Source organism: Salvelinus fontinalis, chromosome 6, assembly GCF_029448725.1.
Source record: "Salvelinus fontinalis isolate EN_2023a chromosome 6, ASM2944872v1, whole genome shotgun sequence".
Taxonomy (NCBI): domain Eukaryota; kingdom Metazoa; phylum Chordata; class Actinopteri; order Salmoniformes; family Salmonidae; genus Salvelinus; species Salvelinus fontinalis.
Window position 1 is genome coordinate 45,171,030 of NC_074670.1, and position 20,745 is coordinate 45,191,774.

Sequence of the window (20,745 nt, forward strand, 5' to 3'; positions counted from 1 at the left end):
AATTGAGATGCTGTGGCATGACCTCAAGAGAGCAGTTTACACCAGAAATCCCAAGGATATTATGGACTTCAACAGTTTTGTAAAGAGGAATGGTCCAAAATTCCTCCTGACCGTTGTGCAGGTCTGATCCGTAACTACAGAAAATGTTTGTTGAGGTTATTGCTGCCAAAGGAGGGTCAACCTGTTATTAAATCCAAGGGTTCACATACTTTCCCCACCCTGCACTGTGAATATTTACACAGTGTGCTCAATAAAGACATGAACAATTCTAATTGTGTGTTATTATTTTAAGCAGACGTTTTATGCATTTTATGACCAATTTATTCAGAAATCCAGGTAATTCTAAAAAGGTTCACATACTTTTTCTTCTCACTAAATTCTATTCAATGTCACTTCGATATTGCTCGTCCTAATATTTCCATTATTTTACTTTTAGATGTGTGTATTGTTAGATGCTACTGCACTGTTGGAGCTTGGAACACAAGCATTTCACTACACCCGCAATAACATCTGCTAAATATGTGTATGTGACCAATAAAATTTGATTTGATTTTTTTGCTGTTACCGTTTCCTGTTCTGTCTCTTATATGGTCTGTCTCGTCGCTACACTAGTTCTCCTCTTTCCTGGCTTTCATGCCATACTGCCCATGAACTAAATGCATCCCCTTTCTCCATCCTCACTCTCCTTTTCTACCTCAGTGTTTCCCCCTGTATTCACAAACTGCCAGCCCCACAGAGACAGCGCTGTGCAGTCAGACACAAAGACCCCCCACTGACATCACATGCTCTCTCTCCCCATCTCCTCCCCTTCTGGAGCGTTTCCTCCCTGGCATCCTGCAGTTTTTTTTTTTAAATCACATGACTTCACCACCTCCCTCCCAGTACCGATAAGAGCTGTTCGACAACGGGCACAGAGTACAGACAGTATTACAGTACGCTGACTTGTCTATGACTAAAATGGCTGTCATTTCTCGACAACCTTTTTGACCGGTGATCAGTTCCACATACCCCAATATTTCACAGTGATCTATACGCATGCATTATATACTCTGCCGTATGGACGTAGGAAGAGGACTGGCCACCCCTCAGTCTGGTTCCTCTCTAGGTTTCTTCCTAGGTTTTGGCCTTTCTCGGGAGTTTTTCCTAGCCACTGTGCTTCTACACCTGCATTGCTTGCCGTTTTAGGCTGGGTTTCTGTACAGCACTTTGAGATATCAGCTGATCTAAGAAGGGCTATATAAATACATTTGATTTGATGGCGCAAGCCAGCATTTGTGTGTGGGTCTGTGTGTGTGTGTGTGTGTGTTACCCACTCTGGCGTGTGGCTTTGGCGCGGGGCAGTGTGTTAGATAGCGTGCTACTTCCAGTAACCATGTCGTCCATGGCGTCTCTCCTCATGCGCGGGTCAGAGGAACGCAGGCCCAGCTCCTCCCCATCGTTGATCAGAGTCAGGTCCTGCATGCTGAAACTACGCAACTTCTCCGACAACACGCCCTGGCCCTGCAAAGCACACACATCGCTCAAACACTGCAGGCTCTAGATGTACGCATATACAGACAGACGCCCTACAGCATTCCAGTGCTAAGTCACATGAAGTGAGCATACAGTAAGAGCACACACCTCAAACGCCTTGGGGTGACAAAGACACATATGCACATTGTAAGTTCCGTCCTCTCTCGCACACGGAAACACCATGTGCACACAGACACACCCCTGGTCGAGGCCCGGCGCCTTGCTTACCTTGCTAGCTGCAGTGACGGCGGCCGTAGCAGCCAAGTTCAGCCCCCTCTTTCCAAACCTCATCATAGTCTCATAACTACGGTCTTTGGCCTGGGTGATGTACTCGTCTATTTCCTACAGGACAGAAGATGGGTAAAAAGACATAATAAAAATAAAAATTAAAAGGAAAAAATTAAAAGGAAAGAGCAGGAGAGAAACAGAAAGACAGAGCAAAAGCAGGTGACAGTCACGCAAAACAAAGAGGAGACAAAGAAAGATGAGTCATTGCATCTAACCAGTAGAGAATTGACAGGCAGACAGAGCTAGATCTCATTGTGACCTCTAACCCTCTCCTTGTTGGACAGGGTTAGAGTTCATGGTTAAGAGTTACACGTTACCTTCTCCTTGTTGGACAAGGTGGGGTGGACGAACTTGCGGTAGAGCACGCTGGAGCCCTTAGTGTACGGAGACAGGAGCCAGATCACGAAGGCTATCTTCAACTCAAAGTAGAAAGGAAACCTGCATGGACAACCACACCCAACAGGAGATACTTAATAGGCAGGAAAGGAGAATGGATCTAGGCCTCTTTCAGGGACCAAAGGGTGTACCAAGCGTTTGCTCCGATATCTTGGTACTTTTCAGAAGGCAATAGCCTACCTACACCATGACAAATGTAAACAAACAAAATCAAAGTTGATTTAAATATAGCAATCCTAGTGAGCACATCTTTTCAACCATGAATACGTATTGTCAAAGTATTTTGATCCTAGGGGGTAGTCCTAGGGACTGGTGTTGTATCGTGGCTGTAGGGCAGTGGTCAGAGACGACCCACCAAGACTCACCAGGACATGAACAAGTCAGTGAGGGTCTCCACTGTGGTGAATAACGCAAACACTATCCAGTACATCATCCATTTCACCTGGACACACAAACGATGGAGAGAGCGTCACAAAATGTAACACAGAAAAGCGCAGCCTACAGTAATCGGCCGTAAAAATGTGACAAGACGCATGTACAGCATTCGCCGTCTCCCGCACACACAAGCATGCACGTTACAGCCCTTAGACCGAATCAGTATGCATGGTTTATCACTGCCAAAGGATGGGCAAGGAATAAAATACAGTCAGTGTGTGAAGTGAACCATCAATTATTGCAATATAAATAGCAAGACGGTGTGGATGAATCCTAAGACACACGGACAGAGTGCAAACATGTTAATACAGTGCCCTTCAGGACGTATTCAGACCCCTTCCCTTTTTCCACATTTTGATACGTTACAGCATTATTCTAAAACGGATTAAATTCATGTTTTTCCCCTCAATCTACACACAATACCCCATAATGACAAAGTGAAAACAGGTTTAGAAATGGTTTGCAAATGTATTTAAAAAATATAATTAATACCTTTTTACATAAGTATTCAGACCCTTTCCTATGAAACTCAAAATTCATCCTGTTTACATTGATCACCCTTGAGACATTTCTAGTTGGAGTCCATTTGTGGTAAATTCAATTGATTGGACATGATTTGGAAAGGCACAAACACCTGTCTTTATAAAAGGTCCCACAGTTGACAGTGCATGTCAGTGCAAAAATCAAGCCATGAGGTCAAAGTAATTGTCATTAGAGATCCGAGACAGGATTGTGTCGAGGCACAGATCTGGGGAAGGGTACCAAAAAATGTCTGCAGCATTGAAGGTCCCCAAGATCACAGTGGCCTCCACCATTCTTAAAAGGAAGAAGTTTGGAACCACCAAGACTCTTCCTAGAGCTGGCCGCCCGGCCAAACTGAGCAATCGGAGGAGAAGGGCCTTGGTCAGGGAGGTGACCAAGGCCCTTCTCCTCCGATTGCTCAGTTTGGTAGAGAGGCCAGCTCTAGGAAGCCACTCAGTAAAAAGCACATGACAGCCAGGTTGGAGTTTGCCAAAAGGCACCTAAAGGACTCTCAGAACATGAGAAACAAGACTCTGGTCTGACAAAACCATGAAAGAACTCTTTGGCCTGAATGCCAAGAGACAAGTCTGGAGGAAACCTGGCACCAATGACGGACTGGCCATCTGGAGCACCGAGAGTTTTCCCGGTGAGCCGCTTGACAATTGGGGCCGATGCAACGCAAAATATAAATAACCCCGGCCCCCGCTTAAATAAAAATAACCAAGTGCTGTGTGTCTGACTGGCCCCACTGCGGTTGGGTATTACATCTGTCAGCCTCTCTCCCCCAGCCAATTACTTGTGGTCCAGTCCATTCTAACTTTACCTGGGCCCCGCCCCTTTCCCATCTCTGTTAAGTGGTGACATTTGGATAAATAGTGGAGTGGAGCAAGATGGACAAACAAAACGAAAAACGTAAAAAGGTGGTGCTGAAAAACAAAGAGGTTGAAGTCCCTTGGGACTGATGCAGCCAAATGTTTTAAAATAACAAATTATTCATTTGGCGCCGTTACCAGTCAATCATCTCAGCCGAGTGAGCCTGAAGGCACTGGCAGGAGAGAGAGCAGCCCATTGAGTCCAGCGATAGCAGTTCAACTGTTAGTCAAGGTTTTGCAGCTGAAGTGGTAAGACAATAGGGATAAGATAAGCAATGTTTGGGTTTGGCTAGCTGGCCTTTTGTTGAAACAAGCCCTTGTCAATGTCACTTTCGTGAACCGACCAATCACAGCCTGGGTGGGGCGGGACATTAAAAGTTGACGTGCTACAGCAAACTTTAGAAATGTTGAACTCATTGTTATGCATGAATTGTTGAGACTAACTTAGCATTAACAAAGATTATTGACAAGTACTAACAACCAATGTAGACCATTTTTCTTGCACAAGGATTTAATGACGGAACAAAACGTACAAAAATTATAAATGTTGGTTGTGTATTGCTTAAACTGATGTATTGTCCAATTGGAATTAATATTATACTAGCTGTATTTAGTATACTATTATTATATTCACATTACTTTTTATTTCATGTTATAATATTATACTAAATTACTCATCCAGGTTGAGGATACTGCATCTGCAGTGGACAGACGTAGATTGAGCCAGAGCCAGGATGCCACACCAATTTTGGATTATTTTAAAGGGGCCGAAGTCAAGGGACCTATATATGTTTTTCAGTTTCCACCCCCAACAAAAGTGGGAAAAATGTGGTGCAGAAGGTGCTCTTTTGTAAAGATGGGACCAACAGGAAGTGGCTGTCATACAGTGACGAGAACCATGCTTTATTCAGCTTCATGTGTATGGCACTTGCAAAGCCCACAAAACAGCCCTTTCATGAATGGAATGGCAGACGGGATGCATATCCATCACAGAGTGGAAGAGCATTATGCATAGAGGTTATGCCGAGGCCTACTTTCTAAGGTCCTCCAAAAGGTAACGTTGAGCGCCTCTTCATCGGCAGTCAGATGTCTGCTCATAGAGAGCAAGTGCACAGTAGAAGGCAAGTGCTAGAGCGCATTATAGATGTTAGTCATAGGGAAGAGGGGTCTGAGCTACAGAGGCATGCAGTCTGAAACAGCTTGTACGCTAGATGACAGCAGCATTGCCCATGGCAACTTTTTAGAGATGATCATTCTGCTGAGTACGACCTGTGTATTTTTATTTATTTAACCAGGTAGGCCAGTTGAGAACAAGTTCTCATTTGCAACTGCGACCTGGCCAAGATAAAGCAAAGCAGTGCAACAAAAACAACAGAGTTACACATGGGATAAACAAACGTAGTCAACAACACAATTGAAAAAGCTATGTACAGTGTGTGCAAACGTAGTAAGATTAGGGAGGTAAGGCAATAAATAGGCCGTGGTGGCGAAGTACTTACAATTTAGCATGAACACTGGAGTGATAGATGTGCAGATGATAACGTGCAAGTAGATATACTGGGGTGCAAAGGATAAAAATTTAAAAAAACAATATGGGGATGAGGTAGTTGGGTGTGCTATTTACAGATGGGCTGTGTACAGGTACAGTGATCGGTAAGCTGCTCTGACAGCTGATGCGTAAAGTTAGAGAGGGAGATATGAGTCTCCAGCTTCAGTGATTTTTGCAATTCGTTCCAGTCATTGGCAGCAGAGAACTGGAAGGAAAGGCGGCCAAAGGGAGGTGTTGGCTTTGGGGATGACCAGTGAAATATACCTGCTGGAGCGTGTGTTGCTATGGTGATCAGTGAGCTGAGATAAGGCGGGGCTTTATCTAGCAAAGACTTATGAATGTATGAAAGAACATCTCACTGCCTGCATAGAGAAAAGCAAAAAAATAAACTGAGCCTGGGTCAAGAGGGGGAAGAGGCTCTCTAATCACTCTTCTCAAAGACTACCACCGATAACATCATTACCATCCGACGCAGGCCACCATAACAAGTGAAATGCAGGAAGCTCGTATGTTCAGTCCAGATTGACACTACAAGACACGATCAATGCGCTGTCATAGTCAAACGTGTGACGAACGTCATGAGAGGCTTGTGGCTGTGGTGAAATGCGAGGCATCCACTGGACACCACTTTGTCCAGGTACTGAGTGAAGTAGTGGAAAACATGAAGCTTGACACCACCAATCAAGTGCATGGGTGGTGCTATGTACACATCCTGAACCTTGTTTTGGCAGACACACAGTGTGTCTTGGCAAGTGGGTCACTTTTTCTCTCTCAATAACAACATAGCTGTGTTCTTCAGTGAATCCTACTAGAGGACGGACATTTTGGAGAAGGAGAGCAAGGACCCAAGACAGACATCTTGCTCCAATTGGAGAGACACTCTGGTGGGCTAAAGACAGTGCCTTAAACGTCTTTGGAGCTTTTGGAAATCCAGATGAGGGTCTGTATGTTGAGGTCCTTCTCACTCTTTCAACCATACAAGATCAGGAAAAACAACACTACTGCATGGGTCAAGGCACAAGGATACATTGAGGGAGTTGCTGAAGTATGAAACAATACTTAAAACTCAGATATTCCAGGTCACCGCACCAGTCTCAAAATATCTTCAAAACAAGTGGAATGGACATTCTGTCCGTGCATCGTATGGTTGTGTCTACAGAGGAGCAGCTGAAAGGAATGGCAAGAGATTTTGAAAAAGTCAAGGCAGCTGCAGACACATTTGTTCAGTGGGCCAACAGGAAGTTGCAGAGAACGGGATGACGAAACAGAGCTGGAGTTAGAGACCCCTCGGCCAACGAAAAGGGCTCGAAAGAAGAAAACCGTGCCTGGAGAGATGGCACAAGATGAGACTTTTACTGGAGTAGAGAGTGCATACAAGAGTGGGGTCCATAATCAAATTCTGGATACAGTTATAGATAGCATCCATCGGCGATTTCTGAGTAATGGCACTTTGTATGCCGACATTGCTCTTATAGACCCTAAAAACTTTAGTCAGCTAACATCCAGTGCCAGTGGCTTTACACAGACAGCCCTTCAAGAACTAAGCAAATAATTTATCCCTATTTGTTCTATTGTTCAGTAATCTTGTTTACATAAAGTGTGGCGCGGGTGGTGGTGTATCGCTGGAGGGATTTTTGGTGGGCCGGTCTGAGTCAAAAAGTCCAGGTACATTTTTCGTTCTTAGTTCGTCCCTGTCTGCACCATCCCTACAGTGAAGCATGGTGGTGGCAGCATCATGCTGTGGGGGTGTTTTAAAATGGCAGGGACTGGGAGGATTGAGGGAAAGATAAACAGAGCAAAGTACAGAGGGATCATTCATGAAAACCAGCTCCAGGGCACTCAGTGTTAACTTGAAATGACACAACGACAAGGTTCCAGTTTAACAAAGTTTACTATATGAACACACTACAAGGTAGCCATAACACTCCAGGCTAGGTCCAACAACGAACCGACTTCCTGCGCATGCGCACTCTTGACTGAGTGATCGCCCCGTAATAACAGAAATATAGGGATACTTAAAACATGAACTTAACAATCTCCCCCTTTTCTTTAAAGACAAATAAACATCAACAATATAATTAAATGTCCAAGTATTATTCAAGATCCCCATTACAAATGGGTTGTTTGACAGTTTTTATTTGTATTACTCAAGCTGCCACTTTCCATTACTGAGAGCCTGTAGGAGCACAAGACTGGATGCTCCTTTTTTAGTCAGACAGTCAGCAAGCTGTTCCTTTGTGGTCGACCACAGAATCCGCTGGATTCTCTGTGCTTGAATAAGTTCCTTGATGCTGCTAATCTCAAGACGAAGTCTTTTCTCTGTGACAGACTTGGTTGACTTCACAGCATCAACTAATGAGTAGTTGTCAGTGACACAAACTACAGGTAGAATGTGCCGTTTTGTCTCACCAGTGGTAAGCTCTGAGAACAGAGTTGCAAGAAAGATCGCATTGTCAATTCCATCCGCAAGAGCAAGTGTTTCTCCAGCAAGTGTGCTTCGGACAACCCTTCTGATCCTTTTTGACTGCCAACAGATAGGTGAGAATCTTCCTCCTTCACCCATTAACACGATTAGATGTCCACCTTGTGTGCCTCCATCTGTAAGGTTCCCTAGCGAAGCATCACTGAAGACAACTAGTTTCAAAGAGTCATCTTTTCCAACATGCTGAAACTTTAAAGTCACTTGTTGTGATTTCAGTTTACGAACAACTTTGTTTGCCTCATGAATGGTTTGTACAGTGGCGTGTTTTGTGTTAGATGCCAAGTTGCAAACATCAAACATCACATCAGGTCTACTCTGTCTAGCAACCCATAGAATTTGACCTATCTTCGACCTCAATTGATCAGCTTCAATTCCACATAGAGGGGAATTCCTTTGTACAGCTCTTGAAGAATCCATGTGGATAGGTTGAAGATTCTTGATATAGCTCTCCTGTTGCATCAGTATTGTTCCATCAACTGTAATAAACTCTATGCCAACATAACAAAAATGATCATGCTCTTCACGGCCGACCTGGAAAACAGCTTTGAGGTTTGGAATCACAGTTGTAGCAAAAGTCTGTGAGCCACCCCAGATGAAGTCATCAACATGACAGGCAAGTACTCCAGTCACATTGCAGTCTTGATCAAGCCAATAGAAGACTGCAGGGTCTACTTGTGACATTTTTCCACCTGTATTCAGCATTGTTGCCTTGACTTTGTTGTACCAGTAGAGTGATGCATCTGCCAGTCCATACACACACTTTTTTAGTTTCCACAGTGTTCCTTCACTTTTAGCTTCGGGCGGAGGTCGGATGTGAATGTCCCTTGACAGCTCTGTTCCCTGCAAAAATGCAGATTTGATGTCTATGGAATTAAGTTTCCATTTTTTTCTGGCAGATCACTGACATCAGCAATCTGAGTGACTCTGAGGCGCATGTCGGTGAGTCTTTTGGGAGTTCTTTAGCAGCCAGCTCCTCAAAACCTCTAGCCACTAGACGTGCTTTAGGCACTATTCCAGTTAAGGATTCTTTAAGGGTACACACCCACCTTGTTGAGACACATTTTTGACCAATGTCTTTGACTTCCTCAAACACTCCATTTTTCCTCAAATTACTGAGCTCATCTAGCTTAGCTGAGTCAAATGACACGTCCTTTGTTTCAAGTACATCATCATTTTGAATGTCATTCTGTTTTTCTCGATTTTCCATTGATTCAATTCTGAGATCATCTACAAGTGACAGGTCAGCTGACCCTGTTGTACCAGAAAGTGTAGCTGGTTCAGAGTACTGCAAGTTGTACCAGTTCTGGTGTTTTCCTTTGGCTTTTCCTGCTCGTCCAATGACGGTTGCTGTGTGTGGAATACCACTTTCTCTGTCCATGTATTTAACAGTTTGTCCAGTTTTCAGATTGGAACAACCATGTTCTCTTAACACATGTGGCTGTTGAATGTTTTCATCATTTGAACCCTCAACAGTATTACCTGTGGCATGGTTGAAGGTCTCTGCTCCATTTCCTGTGTCAGTTTCAGTGTCCATATCATTGGATGCGACATCTGGTAGGTTTGTGTCTGTTACTGTGTCCTTTTTGTCATTTTCATTAGGAGACTGATTCTCAGCCACAGCCCCTCTATCTTGTTGATCATTTACTTTCCGCAATCTTGAGTGATGCACCCTGACAAAGATGCCTCCGTGTCTCACAAATATCACCACACCATCTTGGCCAATGACTACTCCCGGTCCTTTCCACTCTTGACAGTCAACTCGTTTGTAGTACACTCTGTTTCCAGTCTCGTACTTCTCATCGGTGGGTCGAAGCTGTTTCCGCAGAGCCCTGCGAATTCTTTGAGCACTCTGCTTCAGTGAATGCTTTTCTCGCTGCATGTAGTGCTGAAAGGTGCTGTCCCACCCATGCACTCACACTGGTCCCTTCTAGTGCTGGTGGCTTGTCAACCAGTACTGAGGGAAGATTAGGGTTCTGCCCGAACACTAGTTGATATGGGCTGTAACCATGAACATTGTGCATTGAGTTTTTTGCCATCAAAGCCCAATCTAGGGCTGTGTTCCAGTCACATCCATTGTCTTGCTTCACTTTCAGCATGATCTCTGTGAGTGTTTGATTGTGTCTCTCCAGAAGTCCATTGCTCCATGGACTGTATGCAGCAGTTGTCTTTACTTCCATGTTGAAGTTCTCTGCCATTTCTCTTATTTCATTATTATTGAATTCTCCTCCATTGTCACTGTACAATTTCTGTGGCGGGCCATGCACACATATCCAAGAATGAATGAAGTGCTTGACGATTTCACTGGGTTTCTTTGTATTCACAATGCTTCCAGCACTAAAGCGTGTGAAGTGGTCGATTATGTGAAGGTACCACACACTTGGTCCTAACTCATGTAGATCTACAGCCACTGTTTCATTGTACATGGAAGCCAGTGGCAAACCAACAGCTGGTCTGGGCTTAGGTTTGCTGTATTTTTGACATGTCTCACAATTCTTAACTATCTGCTGTAGAATGGAAATACTCTCATCATCATTACTCCCTGCACTCCTGAGTAACTTCTGAAGTCTGTCAACTGTAGCATGTCCAAACTGTTTGTGAAGCTTTAACAATACTTTGTGTTTGTCTTTTGTGTTCGTGTTCTCTGTGACTGTCAGAATCTCCATGTGCTTCGTGTCAGTCAATCTCATTTTTGCATGGACTCTGTGTCATGTCTTTGTCCAAAATGTTTACACAATAGTGACCTGAGGTAGTAAGTTCAAGAGTCACTGGTTGTTTAAACATCACTGCCTTGTCATTTTTTATGTCTAATACAGCCCCTGCCTTCTTGAGTGAAGCTTTGCTTAATAGTAAGGGGATATCTGTAGGGACCACCTCTGTTTCAATGTGACACTTAGTCTGACCAATTTTTGCTGGTATCTTAACTCTCTTGGTAGAATGGACAATTCTCCCATTCTCCCATCTAATTTGAAAGCTCTGTTGCTTGGTGTGTCAATCATATTTTGTACTTCCTTCATGTTTAGTTCACTGACATAGCTATCAAGCCATTTTTCACCACACACTGTCCGTGTGCATGCAGTATCAATCACCGCAGCTCCTAAGGATTCAACTATAAAAATCTCAGTATCAGATTCATTTGAAAACAGTGTAATGTTACACTGCTCTCTCTCTGTGTTTACATTTTCCTCTGTTAGTTTAACTTGTTCATTTTTATGAGGACAGTCTTTAACCCAATGGTAAGTGCTTTGACAAATTGCACATTTCGATCTCCTTCCAAATTTGTCCAGTGGATTTGTGCCGGGAAATGGCGCCCTCTTCTGGTTGTCTTGAGAACGTGACTTGTTGGCGCCTTTTCTGTGCTGCTCGGTGTAATATGCTGCGTCACTCACTTGCATTCCATTTGTTATTGGCGCGACAGACGTCTTCTCACCAAATATTCTTTTTAGTGCCGACTTCATAGATGCAAAAGTCAGCACAGTACAAGCAGTCAAAGCCAACTGTTTCTCCCTACCATCTAGACAAGCAGTGTCTAGCAACTTAAACGCTAGCACTGCATCTGGGAGAACCATGTCATACTTGCGCATGCTATTGTACCTCTGTTCGAAATCAATGATGTAGTCTGCCATTGCAACCGAAATATCTCTCGTAACACTGTCAAAGTTTGAATATGCCTCGTAGACACGGTCTTTCTCTTCTTTGAGAAATACAGAATGCAGTGCTGTGATCAAAGTTCCCATACCGTCATCCTTGTTCAAATCCTCAACGGATATTTCCAGTGCTGTATCTCTCGCTCTTCCCTCGAGCGATAATACCACCGCAAGTGCTTGCTTTTTCGCGTCCAGATTAGTAACGCGTATCCAGATTCCCAGTTCATTTTTCCAACTTTCGTACGACCTCTTCTCGTCGAAGCGAGGTGGCACATTGTAGTTAGAAGCCATCTTCTGCTACCAATGTTAACTTGAAATGACACAACGACAAGGTTCCAGTTTAACAAAGTTTACTATATGAACACACTACAAGGTAGCCATAACACTCCAGGCTAGGTCCAACAACGAACCGACTTCCTGCGCATGCGCACTCTTGACTGAGTGATCGCCCCGTAATAACAGAAATATAGGGATACTTAAAACATGAACTTAACACTCAGGACCTCAGATAAGGGGGGGGGGGGGGGGGGGGGGTCACCTTCCTACAGCACAACGACCCTAATGCAGGAGTGCTGTCGGGACAAGTCTCTGAATGTCCTTGAGCGGCACGGCCAGAGCCCGGACTTGAACCCGATCTAACATCTCCGGAGAGACCTGAAAATAGCTGTGCAGCGAAGCTCCCCATCCAACCTGACAGAGCTTGAGAGGATCTGCAGAGAAGAATGGGAGAAACTCCCCAAATGCAGGTGTGCTAAGCTTGTAGCATCATACCCAAGAAGACTTGAGGCTTTAAATCGCTGCCAAAAGGTGCTTCAGAGTAAAGGGTCTGAATACTTAGGGATAATAAAAATGTATCACATTTACATTCGCAAAAATGTCGAAAAATCAATTCAATCAGTTCTCTCATTAAGGGGTATTGTGTGTAGATTGAGGGGAGGGGGGGGGGGGGGGGGGGGGGGGAGACCAATTAAATCCATTTTGGAATAAGGCTGTAACGTAACAAAATGTAGAAAAAGTCAAGGTGCCTGAATACTTTCCGAATGCACTGTATGTCTATCGACATATAAACAATTCAAAGTACTAAACCCAGTGCAATGCAGTGAATAGCCTGACAGGTTGAGTCACATTTTGGGGTGGGGGGGGGTGAGAAATAAAACCAACAAGGCTAAAAATGGCATCCTCCTCTGTATCTCTCCCTCTGTCAGTCTGCATGTGCCCCCGCTCAGATATTGAGTGGGGTTTCTATAGCAACCAGAGGGCGGAGACTAAGGAGAGAGCTTGGCAGAGGACCCCTCTTCCTTCTCATCCCTCTGCTCGCTGACAGGGATGAGGTAAGCTGGGAGGTTCCCCTTTTAAACGGATACAGTTGAACTGCTCTCGCATCCTCAGAGACAATGGAAACTTGCAGCATCCCATTGGAGAGAGTAAAATCCCACACCCCATTTTAAAAAACAGTCACTTTTTCCAATAAGAATATGAGCTGGCTACAAAAGACACTTTAAAATGTTTATCCTACACTAATATACTGGAATAATAATAAAAAGAAATAAAAAAAATAGGTACAGTACTCACATATTCCTTCACATTCTTCGTCTTGACGGCCTTGTATGAGGAGTAGGCCGGGTAGAGGGTCCCGAAGGCCAGGCTGAAGGACAAGGAGAGGTTACGGTACAGTGAACAACACGACCCGGGCAACATGACCTCAGGATGCCAACACTGAACAAAATGTTTCCCTCTGTTTCAATATTTATCCAGTCAAATGTTGCTTAACACATGACTCGAGTCTAAAAACCCATGATCTCAGCGTCAACATAAAATAGGTTGCGTTCAAAGAAAGTAGGCCATATTCTGAACAGGCTCTAAAAATGTGCATTCAAAAAAATAAAAACACTGTTAGCCTACAGGGTACCAGCTGTATTGCGATTATACATGGTGACATTTAGACATAAAAAACAGGCAGTGGTTTGTTGGAACAAATTCTCTCCAGGAAACAGAAGATTGGAAAACGGTTCTGCTACTGTACTGATAGAGGGACAAAACACAAAAAGGGCTAACGACAGGTCACCCACCGTATGTGAACCTGCCTGCAACACACACAAAAAGGAAAAATAAATCCAGTCACATACACACAGTACTCTGTCCTGTCGGCGCGGCAATTACTGCTGATGTGACAGGAACTGAATGCTGAGCGAGGGGAGATCTAGGAGGACCACGCCTTACTGTCTGTCTGTGCCTGCCACACACAGCCATCAGAGGCTGACTGCTACCAGTGTATGTATGTTATGTGCATTTCTACCACTGTAGGTTAAATTGTGATAAGGTGTACCACCTTTCGGTCAGAGGGATACTTTGTGTATTCCAAACTCTCTCTTAGGCTGTCTGTGGAACTCGTCCTGCTATGGGATTTTCTTGTTCCATTGGTGTATGTCGTGTACACTGGGTCCATGCATCCATCTAGGTCTGTGTGTGGGTCTGAGTGATTTACCCAGTCATACATGTTGGGCCAGGGCTGCACTGTGTTGTTAGCTTTACATTGCAGTAAGAGGAGACGTTGGGCAGGGCAGGCCGGAGGACACCCATGTGTCACAAGTTTGGACGGCACAGTAGAGTAGAGAACACTAGAATGTACATAACTACTTTACTCTGGTCTACTGTACTGGCTACAATGGGAAATTATAGTAGTCACAAACTACAGTTTGGTCAAACCAACCACCTCATTGACACAACTCTGCAATAAAGGGCTCTGGAGTCTGATGCCCAGTCCCAATGGCAAACATTTATTAGAAACCAGTGGCCATCGACGGCCTTTATTTAAACTAATATTGCGGCCGCGAACGACCTTGTTTATCTATCAAAAATCTGTGTCAATATCGCTAAATTAACTTGCTCACCACCTGTTGTCGTATTCGTGTGGCTGTTATCACATTTTTATGATTGCGTGCTGTCTCATGGAAATAGTCGCAGTGTTTAGTTGTATATAACCAGCTAACTAATGTTAGTTGGTTGTTTTGTCTTGTTTCTACCGATGTCATTTATATGAAAACGGCCCAAGCTGCTTTCTATAGCTAGCTAGTCTGTCAGGCAAGAAAAGTTGCGTGTAGTGATACATTTGGGCAGCGCTAACGAAGCGCCAACCTCAGCTATCACTTTTACTAGCTAGCCATACAGAAAACCAGCTTACTAGCCACCGAAACGAAGGCTAGAGTAATTGGTGTTTATCTGTTGGGCTTAGGTTATGGTTTGTCATGTTTGCTAGGTGCAGATATTCATAGGCTATACATTGCCTCGTTTATCTATTATTTGACAGCTTAGTTGTCGTATTAGGGTAGAAGATGCCTGCGCAGTGGAACGCATATGAGGAGTTGGATATTTGTTTACATAGCAAGCTAACAAGTTTCTTGTTTCTCCTGTTTCTACCGATGCAATTAATTTGGAAACTGTTCCAGCTTCGTAACTAATCAGCTAACATTGGCAAACTCTGTAGTTAGTGAGTGAGAAATGAGAGGCGTGTATCTACCACAATTTATTATGGAACACCTTATTAGGAAGAGAGTATGTGTATGGCTGAGAAACAGAGGAAGGAAGAGAGACTATGTTCCAGACTAGAATTGTATCCTATTTGTTGCTCTAGGTCAGTGAAAAAAGTGATGTGGAGAGTCAAGGCTCAGCAGCAAAAGGCAGGGAGGAATAGAAGTTAGAGATGATTGGAGGAATAGAGATGTGGAGCGAAAGGAAGGAGAGTGACGGAGAGGAGGGAGTACACCCGCGAGGGGAGCCTACGTTTCCATGGCGTGTGTCTGCCCTAAGTCTCACCATTCACCTTTTTTTTTAAATGGTAGGAATTTATCTGTTCCAGAGCTTGTAATGGATTACAACAAGAAAATGGGCGGGGTTGACCATCTTGACCAACTGAGGAGCTATTACAATGGGGGGGGGGGGGGGGGGGGGTGCTCAACATAGCCCTCAAATGCATACATTGTGTGGGGGACCCTGCAAAGGCCTCTCCAGAAATCTCTTCTCTGAAGGCATTCAAAATGCAGCTTGTGCATTCACTTTGTGATATGGCTACAGTGGCAGGAAGAGGGGGGACAAGAATGTGGCACCAAGGCGTGTGGACCGAGTGGGAGATGTGTAGAAACGTCCTTTGGGTGCTCTATGTGTTCTGTGCCACTTTGCAGGACGGGGCCGTGTTTCCAGAAGTTTCATGACATGTTGTAGGCTAAATGCAAACACTAAAGTGACAGTGTGAAATATGAATTTGTCCTACAAATATTGTGTATCTAATACTTGTTGCATTCACTGAATAGTTGTCAAAGTAGGCTACTATTTCAACATTTTGTCTCAGGCCTGGTCTGTACTAAATCTTGAGAGTAGTTACCTACGCAGTTACAACTAACGCAGCTTCTTCCCATTTCCCGGCAACATCAAAGACAGTCAACATGTATAAAGTCTCGGGACTTACTGTCTATATGCCAATTTTCACATCGATACACATATTTAGTTTAGACAATCGGGTTTTAACATGCCCAGAATGAGTTTGTTGTAGGAGAAACTGACCTTGGGCGATGATTTCTCTTGAAACAATGAGCCGTCTTTCGGCGCTCTGAAAGCTCGGAGCGGACATTCATTACATTTCTGAGATAGTCTCTATTTGCAAGCTGGCGAAGGGATTTAGTGTGTCGGCGAAGGGATTTAGTGTGTCGTCAAAGTGCTACGGATCGGGAAAAGGGTCTAACATTGCCATGTTGCTCCATGACGTTGTTTGCTATGGGGAAAGCTCAGAGAAACCTTTTGTAAACAAACAATGGATATTTCACCCACCCTTTTTGTGGAATTAGTTGTCTTTTTATAATGGAAGATTATATTACTGCATAAGATATCCCATTAGAATTTATACAACATGCCTGAACAAAAAATTGCTTGCTAACATATGCTTGTTTTCAGATGAGACCACTAGTGCTGCCTCCTCAACCACCCCCAGCTGGGCCCAAGACACCGGTTACACCTCCTATCCCAACCTTTAAAAATAGTTATATTTTCTAACCATTTAACCCGATGTAAAATGCTTAACTGTGCTAGATACATCACGGTTAAATAAATTCTCCCAAAAATTACATCAAAGCCAAAAAAGTAGTAAACCAGAGTGCGTGTGGCTGGTGCAAGGGGGAGGTGCCTCCCACCCGGGAGACATGTCCTCAGGGCATAAAATGTACTTTTTGAATGACCTCTGCCAATAGAGGAATAACTTTCATCCGTTCTAATTATTAGCTTTAGTCGAACAGGGCAAAAACGGTCTTCTCCATGCTGCAAACCGTTCTGCAGCCTTGCGAAGCACATCAAGTACGGAAAATGCAGGCTAGACATCTGACAAAAACAACATATGGTAAAACGCATGTGCAGCTGGTGGACATATGGCATTAATCGCTCTACACACTAAAGGTAATAGTTGCCTTAGATGTTATTATTGGTTATGTAATACAATGCAAAGTCAGACAGTAGGCTACATCATTAGCCCTATTTGCATGGGACTAGTATTACTAGAGATTGTTGGTTATGTAATTATTAACCCAGAATATCCGTTATTCCAGAGGACGATTCGGAGGGGCCTTCGAATTAGTGGATTTGGCTACTTCAGCAAGACCCATTGCTGCCAGGTGTATAAAATTGAGCAGACAGCCATAGACACACATTGGTAGTAGAATGGCCTTACTGAAGATCTCAGTGACTTTCAACGTGGCACCGTCATAGGGGTCCACCTTTCCAACAAGTCAGTTGCTCTGGTCAACTGTAAGTGCTGTTACTGGGAAGTGGAAACGTCTAGGAGCAACAATGTCTCAGCCACGAAGTGGTAGGCCACACAAGCTCACAGAATGGTTCCGCTGAGTGCTGAAGCGCATAAAAGTCGTCTGTCTTCGATTGCAACACTCACTACCGAGTTACAAACTGCCTCTGGAAGCAACATCAGCACAATAACTGTTCAATGCAAACGTCGGGAGCTTCATGAAATTGGTTTCCATGGCCGAGCAGCCGCACAAAAGCCTAAGCTCACCATACGCAATGCCAAACGTCAGCTGGAGTGGCGTAAAGCTGAATTGATGAATCATGCTTCACAATCTGGCAGTATGACTAGGTTTGGCGGATGCCAAGAGAATGCTACCTACCCCAATGCATAATGCCAACTGTAAAGTTGGTTGGAGGAGGAATAACGGTCTGGGGCTGTTTTTCATGGTTCGCCTCCCTCTTCATCTCACCAAAACATAATTGGTCTCACCCCTTATGAAACAGCACCACTGTCACAGTGACAGCTCCATGATAACACATTACACCCGATGCAAGTGCTTTTTGTTTTGCCTGATGTTAGGCTGGACAATAGAACGAGTCAAAATTCACCCAAGGCTGAAAAATGGCTTTAGAACGTTGGCTAAACTGGAACACTAGCGCGAGCGCATAGCAAATTAATGGAATCAAACGTTCGCAGAGACAGTTTTGACTGAAGTGAAGCTTAAAAATGTATCCCTTTTCAATGTTACTACTACAATCTGTTCTTAGGACGAAACTTAAAAATAACTCGTGTAGAAAGTAAACATCCGCACCTCAATGGTGCTTATGAGTGCATAACGAGGAAGTAGGGTAAAAATGGCAACTTCTGACTATTTCTGGTCTCGCGTTTGATGACAACGAGATACACATTGCGAGATATTTGGCGAAATATACCAGCAGCGTTCCAAGGGCAAAATGTATTTCGGGGCTAGCGTTTGATGACAACGATACACTACCAAGCCTTACATAGTTAGAAAGAGGAGATTCTCATGATTAAAATGGTGTCAAATTATTTTTTTATTTTTTTAAATCTAAATATACACATTGCGAGATATTTGGCAAAATAGACAGACACCTATATTTCCCTATAGTAAACAATGGGACGACCTCAGAGTAACGAGTAATTTTTTGTTGTTTGCATTTTTACTATAAACAACGTGAGCAGGTCTCCATTGCCAACTATAGCGAAGCAACCATTGTGACAGCACAACACAATGGGATTAGAAAATTCGGAAGGCGAGTTGGTGCCACAGTGCTCAATAGAACTAATAGGCGCTGGCAGGGTGAAACATGTCCTTAAAATAACGCCTGTTTTTCGTGATTACTCAAACTACGGCAGGCAGCTGGGGTCTGTGGTAATATTATGAAACTGGGCTCCACAGCGGATGCAATTAACTACTTTTTATTAGAAAAAAAAGCATTGTTAAAAATGTCATATGTCCAGCCTACTGATGTCTAGCCCGCATTCTTCGGCACTTGACGCATGTGCTTCGCTTTTCAACTACCTAAAAGCGAGCTGGTTGGAGTCTGTGTACTTCGGTTTGTAACACCGCACGAGTTGAACATTTTGAACGCATGCAGTGCACAACAGCCTAGTGTTGTGGACTGCTCCATTGACAATGAACGAATTCCGCCGGAATGCAAACAGTGAAGCATCTGGTGGACATGAGGCGTTAAAGCATCAATGTGTAACTTTTTTGAGCGACGGACCAAAATCACAGAAATTAGTTCTAGATCTGTCGTTCTCATCGAAAGCAAGTCTAAGAAGAGGTAGATTGAAACTATGTACATTATTTCTATGCTTCCTGTTAAATTTCGGTTTTGTATACCAGCTTCAAAAAGCTGAAAATACAATATTGTTGGCTATTGAAAATATATTTAATTAACAGCTGTTTTGGTACATGGATTCGTGACACAATGCTAGTTTTGTCAAAAACAAATTAGGCGAACTATTCGAATTTTAGCAACCAGGAATTTACGAGCCATGAATGAATGACAAAGATCAATCATGTAAAAATATTGACTTGATCTTGGTTGAGGTAACATTGGGATAGTGCATAATCCTGAATAGTGCAGGCCTGGCTTCTATGATCATCAAAACATATGACCGCAACTGCACTGCTAGCGTGACACACGACAGCCAGACAAATCAAAATCTAAATTATTTGTCTGGCTGTCAGCGTCATGCTAGCAGTGCAGTTGCTGCCATGTTTTGATGATCACAGCAGCCGGGCCTGCATTATTCAAGATTATGCACGATTAGCGATATCCAAGAATAAAGCATTTTCGCATTACTGATTTAGCTACACAACCGATATGAATTCGTAAATTTACTTCAGTAGATGGCATTAGCAAGCTTGTTAGCCATTTAATGTATTCCACCTTCACTTCAATTGGCTAGCAGCGTTGTCATTTCAACTACCCACATTAGCTAGCTAACGTTACCTTGCCAATTTTGCACTGGCTAACGGTGTTGCTGTTTGCCAACCATCCTGGCTTTATGAAACACCAGTGGTCAAAACGCACATTTAGACACCATGGGCTATATATAAACCAACGACAATTTAATTGCTAGAAAATTAGTTCGCTCGCTAACAATCTTGCTATCAAGATAACTGTTCGCCTGCGCTCTGGGCACAAGCCATGGCATCGAACAGATGACAGCGCGAGCTAGCGTATGTAGCTATAGAACACGATGTGGGCTGACAAGAGCCGATAGCTACAACAAACAGACGCTGCAGAATGCATACTCACACTACCATCCTGGAGATAATCCACGACACCATCTTAATTGGTTGATTGTAGTGAGCTTTTCCTTATTCTCGGAAATCTAACTAGCTGGATAACCCCCCATTCCTCCGTCCACGACCGTGTGGTTGTGATGCAAGTGCAGTTAGTCTCCTGCTCTATTTTACTGGCAGGTAGGCTACTGTGGATTCTGAATCTGCAGCGTTCAAATCGCTGGAACTCCTCTTCTCTTAAAGGGGCAGGTCCACACTGTTTTGTCTAGTCCGTAGAGAAGGCAAAAACAACTGGTTACTGCCACAATGAAATAGGTCCTATGAAGGCTGCCACTGACCCAATTAGCTGATTTACGTAGGCCTAGCTAGATAGACAATACCAAAAAGCTCTGTACAGTGAAACGTCAGATGCACTGATGTCCCAGGCCAGGGCTCTCAAACCCTGTTCCTGGAGAGCTACGGTCCTGTGTTCTCACTCCATCCT

At 43.8% G+C, this 20,745-nt stretch overlaps 1 protein-coding gene across 1 annotated transcript in view; it reads right to left on the reverse strand.

The window, feature by feature from the left end:
* The window catches only part of LOC129857889 (receptor expression-enhancing protein 2-like), a 30,168-nt gene extending 9,662 nt beyond the window's left edge, over window positions 1–20,506 (reverse strand). The window contains exons 1-6 of the mRNA XM_055926566.1: window positions 20,275–20,506; window positions 13,273–13,345; window positions 2,562–2,638; window positions 2,118–2,238; window positions 1,741–1,854; window positions 1,314–1,500 (exon numbers count right to left, since the gene is read on the reverse strand). Of these exons, the coding sequence (XP_055782541.1) occupies window positions 1,314–1,500; window positions 1,741–1,854; window positions 2,118–2,238; window positions 2,562–2,638; window positions 13,273–13,345; window positions 20,275–20,306 (604 nt within the window). The 5' untranslated portion in view covers window positions 20,307–20,506. The remainder of the gene's footprint in view (window positions 1–1,313; window positions 1,501–1,740; window positions 1,855–2,117; window positions 2,239–2,561; window positions 2,639–13,272; window positions 13,346–20,274) is intronic.
* Window positions 20,507–20,745: the final 239 nt, after the last annotated feature.